Source organism: Cyanistes caeruleus, chromosome 9 (genome assembly GCF_971803275.1).
Source record: "Cyanistes caeruleus chromosome 9, bCyaCae1.hap1.1, whole genome shotgun sequence".
In the NCBI taxonomy this organism is placed as follows: domain Eukaryota; kingdom Metazoa; phylum Chordata; class Aves; order Passeriformes; family Paridae; genus Cyanistes; species Cyanistes caeruleus.
Genome location: NC_141709.1, coordinates 23,733,118 through 23,747,987, shown reverse-complemented (window position 1 = coordinate 23,747,987; position 14,870 = coordinate 23,733,118). Strand labels below are relative to the sequence as shown.

The following is a 14,870-nucleotide window of genomic DNA, read 5'->3' as shown; positions in this document are numbered from 1 at the left end:
GTTGGAGGGAGGTAGATGTTGCTGCCTTGCTTTTGCTGCAGAAGTGCATCTTGGCCTGGCTCTGTTATCTTTCCAACTGTCTCATTCTGGTGTCCCTTCAGTACTGTTGGGGTGCAGGGCTGTCTTCCCCATCATCCCATGACTGGGGCCCTCTTGAGCAGAGGCTAGCCTGGGTGCTGACTCAAGCCTGGGAAGAAGAGTGGGGAGCCAGCTGGGCAGCTTGTGGCTGGGAGGAATGTGTTAGAACAGGAGCATCCAGATGCTGAGTTTTACTGTAGGTTTGGTTGTGGGGTGGGAGGTCTGTGGTGGATGTCCAGCCAAAGCCCTGGAGCAGAGCTTGATGTGAGAGAGCTCTGCTGATCTGACCTGGGCTGCTGTACACCTCAAGGCCGTGCTCTGAAATGTAGGAAAGCATCTTCAAGTGACTGAACTGCTGTGACTAATAGACCTAAACTACACATGAACATCACCCTCTCCTATAGTGCTCAATGTCCTTGTGTGCAGGAAGTCATAAAGTGGGATCTGGCTGCTGCACTATGCAGTGCTCTCCCAGTTGCTGATGATTCTCTGGGAGTAAAGACTTGGATGAGAATTTGTTCTGGTCCATGCCAAAGTGGTGTGGAATGTTATCTCAGTGCTCAGAAGTCAGCACTTAGGAGCTGTAGGTGATGGTCCAGCTGATATGGATCTTTTCCTGTTAAGCCTCCTTCTCCCCTCCAGCTGGCTCTTGATAAAGACAGGATTGTCTTTGCTTTTTCCCAAAATAGTAACAATGCTTTAAACTACTTAGGCTTGCATTTTAAAATTGGCTGTTCCCTGCATGTGCTCTGTTCTCCCTTCCTCCAATTGTTCCTGTTAGCTGTGCTCTTCTAAGGGCTGGCCATGGCACTTGGTAATTAATATGCTGTCATGCTGTGAACTGAATTCACACCTTATAGGGCTGTGTTTACTGGGCCTGTTGGATCAGTGCCCACTTCCTTCCTCTGCTCTTCCTCACTCCAAGACTGTAAGGGACCAGTATGGAGCCAAAGACCCTGCAATATCATTACCCTCTAGTAATGCTCAGAGGACTTTCAAGGGCTGTGTAATGTACATCAGCTGGGGGGTGGGGTATGTGGTAAGGAGAAAGCTTGTCAGAGAAAGCTGAGCTGCTCTTAGACAGGAGTGAAAAAATTACAGCAGCTTTCAGACATAAAACCTTCCTTCCAGGTCAGGGAGCAGGGAAGGCCTAATCAGCCTAGAAGGCAAGTCTGTGCTAACTCTCAGCACCAAAGTACAGGGGTGTGGGCTAGGTCTTCTACAACAGCAGCACAGCTGTGGGGAAGAGCCCAACCTTGCATCTGGGTTTGTGCCTGCTTCCCTATTGGAGGCAGCTGCAGCCTAGGATTTGTGTCTAAAGAGGGAGAGCTCCTTCCTTGGTCCTCCTGTGGTCTTTCCCAGGTGGCCAAATGGGGGTGCACCAGCAGCACTGCTGAGAAGGTGCTGGGCTCAGCTGCTGTTTTTTGAGACTCTTTCCCCCCTATCAGCTCGGTGCGGGGGGGGGGGGGGGGGGGGGGGGTTGCTCTTCTGCGTGTGGTTACATTCTCGCTGGCCTTGGCAGAGCACAAGTTTCCAAGTTTTGAAGGTTTCAGCTGGTGTAAAGCTCAGGAGGCACAGCTGGTGCTAGGTACAGTGTGGTACTGTGCTGAGGGGAAGGTGAGAACAGTTAATAATCCACCCTCAGCTAATCACTGAGGGCTGATGGGAGACAGGCTTTGTGGAGCTGCTTTGCACAGGCCGAGGTGCTTATCAGCTGTGCAGTGTCCCCAGCAGCCCCTGGCAATGCTGGTGCAGCTGAAGGACAGGCTTGATAGGTCTGTGCAGCCCCACTACCTCAGACACTGTGGCTCCACCATGCAGAGCAGCATGGCTGTTGCTCAGGTCACATAAGGGCTCAAATAGGTTGCCTGCAACTTGCTCCAGCACAATTCAGCTTGGGAAAAAAGGCATTGTTCCAGGTAGAGGGGAGTCATGCTCTAACAAATGTCAGCTGAGTCCTGGTGCCTGCTCCACTGCATGAAGCCTCAGCAGGGTACCAGGGCTTCCTGTCAGCAGGAGGGGAAGAGAGTTCAGAGTTGGAAGAATATGTGACTGAAGGCTGAGCACAGGGTTGGGGGTGCTTTGCATGGCAGGCAGGCTGGCTGTGGCAGTGTAAACTAACCTTTTGTTTTGCATCAGGCTTTAGGCCAGTGACAGCCCCTTTCTGGCCTTCAGGGTAATTACAGCTGCTGCTGTATGTTTCCCCCCCTCCTTTTTCCAATAGCTATTCTAACTCCCAGCAGTATAAACAGGTAGTGATGGCTGCCTGTAGCTAACAAGACAAAGTGAGTGTGGCCTGCAGAACCAGAGTAAGGCACCTGTGGTTGTGAGCCAAGACACAACAGAAACTGAGGCCATCATTTGCCCAGAGCCCCAGCCTCAGGGAGTAGTTGGGTCTGGGAACCATAGCATTTTCTTCCATCAGACTCCATTAAGAAAATGTCAAGTTAAGCAATTTATTAACATTTAAAATACTGTACAGTGTGTAAACCAAATATCCCCCTCCCCACAACAACCCTGTGCTTTCAGCGGATGCTCTGGTGAATAATACTGCTTTTGGCACTGTTTGCCTTCTCTTTCTCCTTCTTCTTTATGGGGTCCATCTCAAAACAGCGCCACAGTCGCAGTGTTTCATCAGCAGCTGCTGAGGCCACTGTTGTACCATCAGGGCTCATAGTCAGGTTCAAGATTCTGGCGGTATGACCTGAGGAGGAAGATGAGGGTGCAGTCAAGGCTGAGCTAATCAGCATATATATATATATTTACTCCTGTATGCTCCCATGAGCTCTGCCAGCTTGCATAGCTGTCCCCACGCTGGCTGTGGCAGCATGATTTCAGACCCCAAGCAGACACTTGGAACAATGGTATTTCTTCCACAGCCCATGGGGCATACCTTACTCCCAGCCTCAGGCCCCTGGATACCATCCTCTATCAGTGATGCTCCAAGCTCAAAGCAGGGCGTGCAGCTTCCTTCAACCTCTAACAGCCCCACCTTGCCCAGGCCACATCCACCTACCTTGCAGCTCTGCAACCTTGGTCATTGTTGGATACTTCCATAGAACCAGCTGATTCTGTGCAAAGCCATGGCCTGAAATGAACTCCTTGTAGTTTGTTGACCACAGGATAGAACAGACCTGAGAAGAGGCAGGAACACAGATAAGACAAACTGCTTGTGCTGATGGTTACCCACTCAGAGGTGAGCATTGCCCTCCCCTCCTTTTAAGGAGCCAGCAGCTCTGTGTAGGTGTGCTGCCAGAAGTTGTTGTTCATGTCTCACCTGGGAGTGGGCATCAACAGTACTGAGGCAGGCACCAGAGCACACATTCCAGATGCGGATATGTCTGTCACTAGTGCCACCTCCAGTGGCTAGAACATTCATCTGCCATGGGCACCATGCCACAGCCTGAAAGACAAGAGTTCATTTTAAGATATGCAAGAGGCAACCTGCACCCAGCCAGTGCTGCACATCTGCCTTGCACACAGCCATCTGCCCCTGGCAGCTCTGTGCTCACCTTGACAGCACCCTGGTGCTGAGTGAAGGTCTGTACAGGAGCAAAATCTCCACCCCCACCTTGGGTGCATGGCCAGACATTCACCAGATTGTCATTGCCACCACTGGCCAGGTAGCGGCCATCTAGAGACCATTTGAGTCCGCACACCTCCTGTGTGTGGCCAGCAAGGGTAGCCACATGATGCTCAGCCACTCGGACATCGTGGTGGTGGATGTGGCCAGTCCGTGCCCCGCTGCAGAGAGAAGAGAAGGCTTGCAGGGTTCGGCTGACACATTTTCACCCAAATCCATCTTTGTTGTTGCAAGATTGCTGTACCTGTCACCGGGTTTCAACCAGTGTTCCCAGCAACACTGTTCTGGGAACTGTTCTCCTCACTCTCCCAACAGCTAAGACTGACTAAGAATCCTAAGCCAGGACAGAAACTTCTCTTTGCCATCCCTAACCACACCATGGACTGAAGGATAGGAATTTGCAACAGCTGGAAACTGCCCTTGACCCACTGCTTTACCTGGAGAGGATGTAGCTGTTCCAGCTGAGGGTTCCCACACGGGCACAATGGCTGGTCATGTTTCGGAGACGTTTCTGCTGCTGAATGTCCCATAGCTAGAGAGGCAAAGTAAAAAGTTCTTCAGAGGAAACCCAGTCCTGTTGCTATGCCCTAGGAACCTCATTGCACAGGCTCTGGCATTCAGCCTCCTCAGGATGGGAACAAAGAAAATTTCTGTCTCATGACTATAGCACAGAAGGTAATGCCACTTATCAGAAAACCCCCAAACCAAACCCTGCCTTGCATGCTGCACTTGGCTGCATGGGCAGTTCCACCCAACACCAGGGAAGACAAGTCAGGTGCATGGTATCCTTTCTCTGCCAGCCAAGCTTTTTGTCCCCAGGCCCCACAATTCTGTCAATCCCTAGGAAACACCTCTAGTTTTACTCTTGCACTCACCTGGACCTCAGCATTACTTGTACCAACAGCAAGGTAGTTTCCTTCTTTAATCCATGACACAGAGGAAATGTAAACATCTGGATGCTCCATCTGCAGCAGCTGGATAATCTCCCCAGAAGCATGATTCCACAGATAAACAGAGTTGTCCAGAGCCACTGCCAGGAAGTTCTGGGAGCTCCAGTCTATGAGATTCAGATCTGCAATTTGAAAAAACAATGCAGGTTACACCATGCTTACCTAGAGAGCCCTGCCCTTCACCCATGCTGATGCAGCAGGTATGTGTTGTGCACATGTGCACGCACACACGTACTAGTAAGGGGCAGTCTTCTGGGTGTCACTGTGCCCAGCTGGTGAGGTCAGGTACCCTGCTCCCAGTCATCTACACAGTGCCCTAAGCCACTGTGCCTGTAAGGCTACACAGGGACACTCCAGAAGTGGTCTGTGCTAGCCTGGGTGCACAAAATAATACAAGCTACCCAGTTACACTGTCCTAGGGTCAGCACTCCAGGGCAGTGTTGTGGATGTCCAGCACTCAACCATGCAGCCCACTTACAGTAGTCATTGCGGATCTCTGGTGCATCCAAGATCCGGTCTGGCATTGACGGAATGTATCTGCTATTCTTCCTGCTGGATCCAGGCGTCATTCTCTGACTGTAGAGCACTTTCAGGTTATTCTGATAGCCTGTGTGCAGAGAAACAGGCTTGTTAACCTGAGTTAGTTTCCTCCCAGCTGAGTGCTGCTCACCCAGCTAGGAATCCCCTGGAGTGAAAATAAAGTCCTACATGATAGATTCACAAGTGTGAATGTGCAGTGTGCTAGCGTCACTGGCAGTTTGAATTGCTGAACAGGGTGAGTTACAATTCCCTCATTCATGGAAACAAATTTAACAAACACTTGGGGTTTTGTATCCTTTTTAGTTACAGTTAAGCTAGAAAGTGCGCAGCCGAGAGTTTGATGCTCTTGCAGACCTCAAGAAGGTTTGCAACCTGGAGTATGGGTGAGGAACCAGCAGTCATAGCAATTTTCCTAAATAAATTCTGTAACTAAATAACTGTAACTGTTATGCCCTCCCTCAACCTCAGGAACCCAAAGAGAGGAAACAACACCAGTGCCTATAGCTCTCAGAAACCAGCTGATTTCTCCTGTGACCACACACAGAGTCTGTGTTGCTGTTCCTCTGACCAGATCTCCCCTGCTGATTCAGCTCCCACAGACCCTGTATCATACCTTCTGGAGCATTCTGTAGTTTTCCACTGAGACGGAGGATCTTTGCCTCTTCTACATCAAAACCATTCAGATTCACTGCCCAGGCTTTCTGTTGCTCCTATGGAGACAAATCACCCTCAGTCAAATGCATTTAAAACAACTCCCATACTGCAGTTAATACAGACACCTAAGTCCCCTTCTTTTAGAATCAGGAGGTGTTCAACTGTGCTGCAAGAGTCAGCCACAGACAGGTAGATTGAAACAGTTTTCCCTAAGACTTTCACACATTGTCCTGCTCAGATTTTCATACAATGGCAAATTCAGTGTCGTTGCCAGTGGGAAAAGCCACAGCCACAAGTGATCAAATGCTTCATAAACAGATTTCAGAACAGTGTAAAACATTCCAGAAGCATTCCCTGTGTAGACTTTGTCCTAAAATAGCTACCACCAGCAGTTTCACTTTGCATAGGCTCACAGCTTTGTGTTTTTGTTGCCTGCTATATTTTAAAGCCTCATTAGTCAAAAGCTAAATTTTGCTACCAGAAGCAGCATAGGCTAGAGTGTGTGGCAGTCTCCACAGCTCCAATCTCATCCTAGGCTCCCAAAGCCCAGAATTGCAAGTAGTGATGGCTGGGGCCTGTCAGTCCCACTTGATAGAACCTATAGTTTACGTCTTTGTAAAGGGTCAGGAAGGATGAAGTGTTTAGTAGTCGTTGTTGAAGTAACTGTAACTTAGAAACATGCTCACCTTCTTGGTAGGGGATTCCTCAGCAGGGTCATTCTCTTTGGTGAGGAGGAAATTTGCCATCTCCATCTGCATAGCGCTGCGGCTGGGAATGTAGCGATCCCCCCCAGCCTTTGTGGGGGTGCTTTGAATTTTGGATCCAGATTTGCCTGCATTCACATATGAAAACACTGTCTTACAGCTATTTAACAGCCTGTGCTAGAGCTTTCATGAGAGCAAACCCAGCACTCTTCCACATCACACCCACCAGACAAATTCTAGACAAGCAGGACTCAGATCTCATGCCACCCAGTCACAACTAACTTTTCCCCCTGCCACCAAACTCTGGTTAGGGACAGTCAGGAAACAACTCTTTGGGCCTAGTGCTACAATTCCAGCGTCCATAGATGAGGGGAGGATATAAAAACACTGTTACAGGATGTAAAGCTGTCAGCTGACAGTCACACCCACACTTGTCCCAACATGCAGTTACGCCGGCAAGGCTCAGTTAGGGGATCAGCAGTTCACCAGCTCCAGTGCTCAGAGCTCTGCCCGTCGTGCTGGGAAGAAGGTGGGTGATTACCAGGAGCACAGCCCACCTCCTCCTGCCTGACCACCAAGCCGGTGGAGCAGCGTGGCAGGGAGCCCAGAGCCTCGTGGCTACAGACAAGCAGCCTAGGAGAAACTCCCGCACTCAACCTCTGCCGCTGATGGCCGGCACTCACCGGGTGTCTTGGACGGCGTCTTGCTGGAGCTATGGGAGCGATTGGCCGGCTTCATGGGCGACACGCCGACGGGGCTGGGCCCGGGGCCACTCTCCTTGGCCTTGCGCTGCCATCGCGCAGGCGGAGCGTTCGGGATCGGCGTGTCCAGCTTCAGCAGCCCGTGCAGGTCTGCCTCGAACAGGAACTGCGCCATGGTCCTGCGGGCGGGCGGCGTCAGCCGGGCCCAGCGGCCGGGCTGCAGCCGGCTCCGACGGGCCCCGCCGGCCTCCTCACCGGACCTTCCAAGCCCTCCGGCCGCCCCTCGGACTCCTCCCCACCACCAAACACCCCCCGCTCTCCCCAGCCGCTCCTCGAGGCACTTTCCATCAGCCGACACGCCCGCCCTCCGCTGGTCGGGGTTCCTTTCCCTCAGCCAACATCCCTCCCAGCCGCTCTACAGGGCTGTCTCCGCTAAGGGACATTCACCCTTCCCCTCGCCCCCTTCACCACAACCTTCCCGCTGGAGACTGCGCCTCAAAGCTGCCTCCCCGACCACCCCGGCCCTGTCTCACTCACCGCCGCCGCGCCGCCGCCGCTCGCCCGCCCCGCCTGCGCCGCAGCATTTTAAACGGCGCGCGGACGGGCCCCGGTTGGCCGCTTCAAACCCAACGGCCGCGAGCTGCCAGGCGACAGCCGCGCGACGCAACGCGATTGGCTGAGCCGTGGGGTGGGGCGGGGCGCTCCGCGCGTGCAGTTTGGGGCGGGGCATGCCGGGCTGGGCGGAGCTACCCGGGAAGGGGCGGGGCGATCCGGCCCGAGGGGGCGGGGCTATGCGGCCCGAGGGGCCGGGGCGGCGAAGGAAGGACCAGGCGGGTGCTTGTGTGGGGACACGCGTTTATGGCGGGGTGGGGGCGGTCGTGGTTCCTCGCGGCTCCCAGCCACTCATGAGCAGGTAGGACTGGTTGGCGATGTCGGTGCTGGACAGGCGGCCCCCAGCGTGCTCCGGTGGCGGGCCCGCCTCGCGCCGCGGGCCGGGCAGCACCTCCAATAGGCAGGGCACGACGGCCTCCTCCGGCGGCTGCTTGTCGAAGGCGCTGTCCTGGGGGGACACGCAGTGGACGTGGTAGGGGCTGCCCTTGGAGCTGCCCCCGGGGTGAGCTGAGCCGCTCTGATCCAGCCCCTCACCTGGCCGTGCTTGCTGCTCTCCTGGAGGAAGTTGCCCAGAGCACGGTGCAGGTCAGGAACAGGTGGCCAGAGTTTCTCCTTCACGTTGCTGGGTAGCGGGGAAGGGGCATCGAAGGTACCCTCAGACTTGGGGTGCCCTGATGCCCCGTGCAAGGTGCCCAGGCTCGGTGCTGGAGGCCCCCGCCCACAGCCCTTTACCTGTAGAGGGAGGGGAAGGTGCACCGCAGCCCCAGGAGCACTGCTGAGAAGAGCAGCAGCACCACCGCAACGCTGGGGATGAGCCAGCCTGCATCGGAGGAGGAACGCTGGAACTGTAGCCCTTCCCAGACTCACCTCCTCTGAGCCCTTCGCAAACCTGTCACCCTCTGCCCGCTGCTCCCCACCCCGTTTCCAGCACTCTCCTGCGGTCTCCTGCGGTCAGCCGCCTGGCTGCTCCAGCCTCCAGCCCTGCCCTGTCCCTTACCCGCATCAGCCATGGCATCAACCACAACAGGTTTGGACCAGGCGCTCCAGCTGCCCTGGTACCACGGCCCGCTGGGCTGCGCCCGCACCTGGGCGTGGTAGCGGGTTCCTGGTCGCAGGTCCAGGACTTCTTTCCTAGCTGCTCGTGGAACCTGCAGGACCTGCGGGGCACAGCCGAGCTGGAGGCATGGCTGCTCTGGGGTGGCCAAGGCACCAAAGGGCGGGTCCCGGTTTGCCTGACCGCGGAGGTTGGCAGGGGTGCTCGGGGTATCCTGGCCAGGCCCTACCTTCCAGTCATGGCTATTCTCCGTGGCATAGCGGACCTGGTAGTCCAGCTGCTCTGCCAGCAGCTCCAGGGGCGGCAGCCACTGCAGGCTCAGCCGGCCCTGCGACACCGTCGCCTGCACAAGCTGTGGGGCTTCTGTGAGCACTGTTGGTGTTGGGGACAGGCATGTGTCGCTCCTGTGAAACGGATCATGGGACACTGTGTCCCCTGTGAGCCAGGCAGGGGCTGTGGTGGCACTGGGACTCACCAGCCTGGTGCAGCCAAAAGGGTTCTTTGAAGTAGCTGAGTGTGGGCAGCATGTGGGTCCGTGTGACATTCACCAGGACGGAGATGGCACTGCCAGCCTTGGGCTGGAAGGTGCAGGCATGGGTGCTCTGTGCCCCCCTGCTCACCTCCCAGCACTGTTGCCATGCGTCTTCCCTATGGGAGAAGTGGGAAGCCAGTCAGTCCCACCAAAGCATTCCCACAGCCAGCATTCCTCCTGCACTTGCCCAGGAAGGCTACTGCTGCTTGTAGCTGGAGGTGCAATGTGGCCAGGAGAGGTGGTGAGGAAATATGAGATTGGTGGTGGTAGGGCAGGACAGAGCAGGGCATGGGCAAGGGGCCCAGTGTGGGATACTGGGACCCAGCAGGACCAGTGGTCCCTGGGATGTGCCTGTCCGAGTGCCGTATGCCTGACGCCCCTTACCTTGTGCCAGCCCCGCTTGGAGGTGGCCGGTAGAAGAGCTGGTGGGAGCTGTGGGGCTCTGCAGGGTCCCAGCTCCACTCGCAGTGCACATGCCGCAGGTCAGGGGTACTGCAGCACAGCCCGATGTCTCCTGGGCAGGCAAGAGCCAGGGCAGGGAAGGGGCTGCTTCCCCTTGACCCCCCAAAACTTGGGTGTTGTACCTCACCTACAGCAGGACTCCCACCCCCTGCAGCCCCAGGCCTGGGTGCCTGTCCCCTGCAGAGGGGACGGCTGCTCACCGGAGGAGTGGGGTGTCTCTGCAGCCACTGCCTGCGACCAGGGCCCCCAGACACCGTCCATGGAGGTACCGTCGGGCTTGCTGCGCACCCGGATGTGGTACCTCACCCCTGGCTGCAGGTCCCGGAGCACCACCCTGGTGTTGGCCTGGACCAGCCTCTGTAGGAGAGGGGCCAAGCTGAGGAGCAACTGCAGGACCCAAACCCCCCTGCCCATCCCTGACCCCTTTATATACCTGCCCCACTCCTGGTAAGGCTTCTACAGCCCTGGCTGTGTGGGTGCTGACAGTGGACTGGATGGAGGGGTCTCCAGGGTGCTGCCCCCCGGGATTCAGTGTGGTGCTGCAGAGCATCCCTGGGGTGTTGGCAGGGCAGCACTGCACCTCGTAGAGGAAGAAGTTCAGGAAGTCAGCGAGTGGTGGCTGCCACGACACACAGATCTGCCCTGCAGCCCCAGCCCAGCGGGCTGTGATGTTCACTGGGGGAGCAATGAGACCTGCAGAGAACATGCCAGGGTGTTTGCCCTCCTGCAGCAGCCCTGGTCTGGGCAATGCCTGGTCCTGCTGGAGGACACATGGAAGTTCCCCCCAGAGCTGCCTGTGTGGCCAGCATGCAGGGCTCAGGGTGTTGCCAGCCCCTGTGGCAGGCAGAAGGTCAGGGGACCCAGATCTGGGGACTGTCCTGTTGTCACAGAGTATTGCCCAGTCAGAGGGACTCACCCACTGCATCCACGCTGAGCTCCCGCCAATACTTCGTGTGGTTTGTGGTGGCATCCAGGACACGGAGGTGGAGCTGGGTGAAGAGCCGCACGTCCTGGCTGGGGAAGACGCAGACATGTCGCTTCCCACCAGTCCCATGGTGCCACGTGGAGACCATGCACGCTGTGGGTGCATCCCTGAGGAATGGACAGCGGGGTCTTGCAGCACCTCACACCTCCTGTCTCAGGCCAAGCTTGAGGAGAGGGAATGTGGGGCACAGCACCAAGATCTCAGTGGCCCCAGCTCCTTTCCTGTACCACCATCTACTGCAGGGCACCATCCCCTGTGGGACAGCCAAGGCCCCAGCCCTGCTGCAGGCTCAGTGCAGCCACAGTGGCTGCTGTGTAGCTTCTGTGGGCTCTCCATCTCTCCTTGCAGCTTGGAGCCACTGGGATGGCCCAGATTGCTGTGACACCCTGACTCTGCTGCTGTCTGTGCAGTAAGGAAGAGGCTGGGCTGTGTCCCCACCATCTCCTACCTGCTGTACCAGTAGTAGAAGTGGCACATCCCAGTTGTTGTCTCCTCCTCATCCCAGAAGCAGGTGAGGTCCTCGAAGGAGCGGGAGAAACAGAGGATGTCCTCGGACAGGCCTGCTAGCAGTGCAGCGTCTGGGAGGAGTGTGGGCATGAAGGATCCCCTGGGCACAAACCCATCCCCATCTCACCTGCTTCCACCCGCTCCATGCCCGTTGGCATGGGGGGCAGCCTGAGCAGGGCCATGGCACAGGTGCTCTCCACAGCTTGGCACACTGGGGAGGGACACGGCACCCACGCTGGCTGCTGGCTTGCACTGGGGTCCTGGCTGATACAGGGCTCCCCCCGGCCCCACCATGCCCCCCTCCTCAGAACATGAGGTCCTCGAGGACAAACAAACATCCCAAAATAGCCCTGTGGTTGGAGGGGAGCTCGGGGCACAGCGATCAGGGGGAAGCACCCCTGCCCCGCTCGTGCCGGAAGGTGCACGGAAGTGAGATAAGGAGGAGCAGCACTCCAGGGAAAGGGAAAGGGCCTGGGGGCTGGTGTGTGGGCATGAGGTCCTGAGCAGGGGGGATGCCCAAACCACTGCCCGGGGACTGCCCTGGGGGCATGTGGTTCTCTGTCCCCCTCAGTAAGCCGTGCTCCCTGTCATTACACAGACAAACTGGAGCATCACACCCTGCAGGATCTTCATCCAAAGCACTGGTGGCTCTGCTGACATATGGGTGTCTGCCCCTGTTGTCCTGGAAGAGGGGACAGCCCCAAGATGCAGATGTGTAATGCACAGGGGTGGTCTTGCCGCCCCCAGCATTGCTTCAGCAGTCCCTTCTCCCCCACTCCCTCTGCCCTGGGACCTCTTCCAGCCCTCTTCCTCCTCTTCCTATTGGCATTTGCTGCCTTCCCCAGGGGTTGCCCCCAACTTTGGGACCCCACAAGTCCTCTGCCAATGTCTGCTGCATTTGCTGAGTGTATCCATTCTCTGCTACATACCCACTGCGCTGACAATTGAGCCCACCCTAGGCAAAGAATAAGTCACAGTTCTCAAATGTTCTTGCCACCTTCTTGCTGTCCTGCTTGCCCTGTCCCATCTCTTGCCTGGAAGCGCCCAGCCCTGTTCCTCATTTCCCAGCCCTGTGTTGCCTTCTTCTCCATGCCCACTGCCCCATCACCACCACAGCCTCTCACCTGTTCTTCTCTTTTTGCCCCCATTACCCCACCCCGGGCCTCACGCTGGCTGCATGCCCTCACCCAGCTCTAAGCCCCAGGAGATGAAATGGTCAGGTCCCAGCAGCTTGGTGGCACAGGGACCCACGGCATCAGTGGGAGGCCACCCTGGTCCTGTGGGCTATCAGAGTATCTTTGCTGAGCACAGCCCATTTCTCAGGCAGGGCAGCTGCCCAGCTCTGCAGCCCACACCAGCCATACTCGGACAGTGCTGCCAAGCCAGCGGAGGGCTCAAAGCACAACGACTTTGCAGAGACTGTGGGCAGAGAGAGGATGAGTCCTACCCTGACCCTCGTCCCACTGCCCCTATGGGAGTGACTCAAAATGTGCTCCTGAATCTGTCCTGGCCAGAGACCCAGGGAGGGGGTGGGGCTGGAGAGACAAACAGGAGATCAACAGGGTTTTATTCAGTTAATGCTTTTTATGGTGTTACAGAAAGTTCTAAAGAGGCACTCATAGAGAAGCCTGAAATGAGACAAAGCTGGGGAGTGGCTCTGGCAGGTGCAGTGAGCCAGACTGGGGCCAGCTATCAGCTCAGATGAGGGTGTCCAGCAGGACAGTAAGATCACGGCAAGCCTGATGCAGGAACATGGGGTTAGCCTGGAAAGTGCCAGTGCATTGCCTGTGGTGCAGAGCTGTGCCATCAGATGTTGAGTCTTGCTGAAGCCCTTATCATGTCATAACTCTGAGAACTTCTAATGAGTGAGGAGCCCCTCTGCTACCTGAACATGACTGGGAGCACCTGGCTGCCATCCCCAGGGGTAGCCAAGCACTGCTTGCAGAGAGCATGGATATTCCTTTACTCCAAGCATCTCAGGGTGTCCCACAGGTGAGAAGGGCTCTCCATTGCACACCCTGAACACCCCCTGCACACCCTCCTGGAATGCCCCCTTCCCAATCCTGTAGATTTTGGCTGCTGTGAGGTACTCGCTGCCCACTGGCATTCTAGCTCCTCTCTGACCCGTCCTTTAGGGGAGAAAATAGTCCCAAGGACCTACCTTGGGATGTCACTGGCTCAGGGGCTGATGGTGGGCTGCGGAGGCTGAGCAGGATGGCAGGGAGCAGCGAGAGCTGCCAGCCCTGGCACAGGCAGGCTGCCATCCTGCAACCCGTGTGCTGGAGCCACACGTGCCACACTCGGCCCTTCCCAGTGTCCTGGGAGCTGCTGTGGCTCCTCTGGGCGATACCTTTATCTGGGAAGTGGTGGCTGTGCAGCTCAGGAAGCCTGGCTGGGGGCTCCCCCCGCCCCATCACCAGCACTTCCCTGTGCCTGAAACCACAATGCCACAGCCCCTCTGCCGCCAGCTGCAGTGCCAAGAGAGACTGCTCCTATCAGATAGGTGGTATGTCCTGCCCTTGTGGCTACTGGCATGCTGGGAGGATGGGGTAGGAAGAAAAACAACCCCCAAGAAATTAGGGAGGCCCCTGTGTGGGGCAGGGTGGGCTGTTTGGGCTGTGCCACATGGGAGCATGGGATATGGCACAGGGCATGTGCCTCCATTGTGTCCTGTGGCATTCGGCCCCTGTGAACTCCAGGTCTGCCCTGCCAGCAGCACTGTCTCCATGGCTGTGCTGGGAGCAGAGCTGCAGGCACAGGGGGCAGAACCCACAGAGGTGCTAGTAGTGGTGGTGGTGCAGGAGCAGGGCCACCACAGTTAGGTCCCACACTCATGCTCAACCTCATGCCAGTCCACTGCTTGTGGTGGCTGGAGGGTCTCCTGCCCTGCCAGGGCACAGCACTGTTGCTGAGCCCAGGGGACACCAGGCAGGACACAAAGAGCCTCTTGGAACTCTGTCCCCTGTGCACCAAGGCCAGGTTTGCTTCTTCAAGCCCAGCAGCTGAAGACAGCAACAGAGGCACTGAGCGGAGACAGGGGCACCCAGCCCCAACCTGCCACCGACAAATTTTGTCAAAAAAAGCAGAAAGACCTAGGTGTGAGCAGGACTGGTGACACTGCCCTGGACACTGTTCCCAGCTGGGAGCAGAGGGTTTGCAAAGGCAGTGGCACATGTCAGGCTGTTCATGAGGGTCAGTCCCCATCACTGATTCACTGGGGACCTCAGGGATGGGGCAGAGAGACTGCTCACTAACAGCTGCAGTTGACACCAAAGAGCACTGGAGAGGTCAGAATGGAAAATCAGAATGGTATTGACAGGGTTCAGAGACCTTCTGGGGATAAAAGACTCTTGTCCAGAGGGACAATGCAAATGCCCCTGTCTCCAGCAGGTTTACCAGGCTCTGCAGGAGCCACTCTTGTTTCTCGTGGGACTACAGAAGATGAATAGAAGAATAGAATAATGTAGAAAACATGCTGGATGGCATGTCCAGGGCTGAGCAAGCTGAA

The 14,870-nt window shown here is 56.5% G+C and overlaps 2 protein-coding genes across 4 annotated transcripts; both read right to left on the bottom strand.

Annotated features, from left to right (window-relative positions):
* Positions 1-2,520: 2,520 nt before the first annotated feature.
* Positions 2,521-7,950, bottom strand: CDC20 (cell division cycle 20). Its single transcript, XM_086841404.1, has 11 exons — positions 7,748-7,950; positions 7,193-7,389; positions 6,492-6,637; positions 5,765-5,861; positions 5,090-5,218; positions 4,537-4,733; positions 4,099-4,193; positions 3,591-3,822; positions 3,356-3,481; positions 3,095-3,212; positions 2,521-2,782 (listed from the first exon to the last, which is right to left on the bottom strand). Exons 1-11 carry the CDS (start codon positions 7,792-7,794, stop codon positions 2,604-2,606), a joined length of 1,563 nt encoding a protein of 520 aa, XP_086697530.1. The 5' UTR covers positions 7,795-7,950; the 3' UTR covers positions 2,521-2,603.
* A 100-nt stretch (positions 7,951-8,050) lies between these two features.
* Positions 8,051-13,874, bottom strand: MPL (MPL proto-oncogene, thrombopoietin receptor). Of its 3 annotated transcripts, none has more exons than XM_023932212.2 (12): positions 13,524-13,874; positions 11,304-11,433; positions 10,787-10,962; positions 10,304-10,563; positions 10,071-10,227; positions 9,793-9,922; positions 9,352-9,524; positions 9,106-9,248; positions 8,820-8,979; positions 8,555-8,642; positions 8,357-8,444; positions 8,051-8,270 (listed from the first exon to the last, which is right to left on the bottom strand). In XM_023932212.2, exons 1-12 carry the CDS (start codon positions 13,774-13,776, stop codon positions 8,067-8,069), a joined length of 1,962 nt encoding a protein of 653 aa, XP_023787980.2. In that variant the 5' UTR covers positions 13,777-13,874; the 3' UTR covers positions 8,051-8,066. The 3 variants fall into 3 exon arrangements, 2 of the variants coding, with proteins under 2 accessions (XP_023787980.2, XP_086697523.1); XR_015273622.1 differs by having other exon boundaries at positions 8,251-8,270; positions 8,908-8,979; XM_086841397.1 differs by lacking the exon at positions 8,051-8,270 and having other exon boundaries at positions 8,375-8,642; positions 8,908-8,979.
* Positions 13,875-14,870: the final 996 nt, after the last annotated feature.

What these genes read in the sequence shown, in the direction of transcription:
- CDC20 (XM_086841404.1), bottom strand. Translation starts at nt 7,794, where the DNA reads ATGCTGCGGCGCAGGCGGGGCGGGCGAGCGGCGGCGGCGCGGCGGCG. An exon ending in AGGAATCCCCTACCAAGAAG is followed by an intron (nt 5,862 to 6,491) that starts GTGAGCATGTTT and finishes TTGTCTCCATAG; the next exon opens with GAGCAACAGAAAGCCTGGGC. An exon ending in AGAGATCCGCAATGACTACT is followed by an intron (nt 4,734 to 5,089) that starts GTAAGTGGGCTG and finishes TTCAAATTGCAG; the next exon opens with ATCTGAATCTCATAGACTGG.
- MPL (XM_023932212.2), bottom strand. Translation starts at nt 13,776, where the DNA reads ATGGGGCGGGGGGAGCCCCCAGCCAGGCTTCCTGAGCTGCACAGCCAC. An exon ending in CCAAGCGGGGCTGGCACAAG is followed by an intron (nt 9,525 to 9,792) that starts GTAAGGGGCGTC and finishes CTTCTCCCATAG; the next exon opens with GGAAGACGCATGGCAACAGT. An exon ending in CTTTTGGCTGCACCAGGCTG is followed by an intron (nt 9,249 to 9,351) that starts GTGAGTCCCAGT and finishes CAACACCAACAG; the next exon opens with TGCTCACAGAAGCCCCACAG.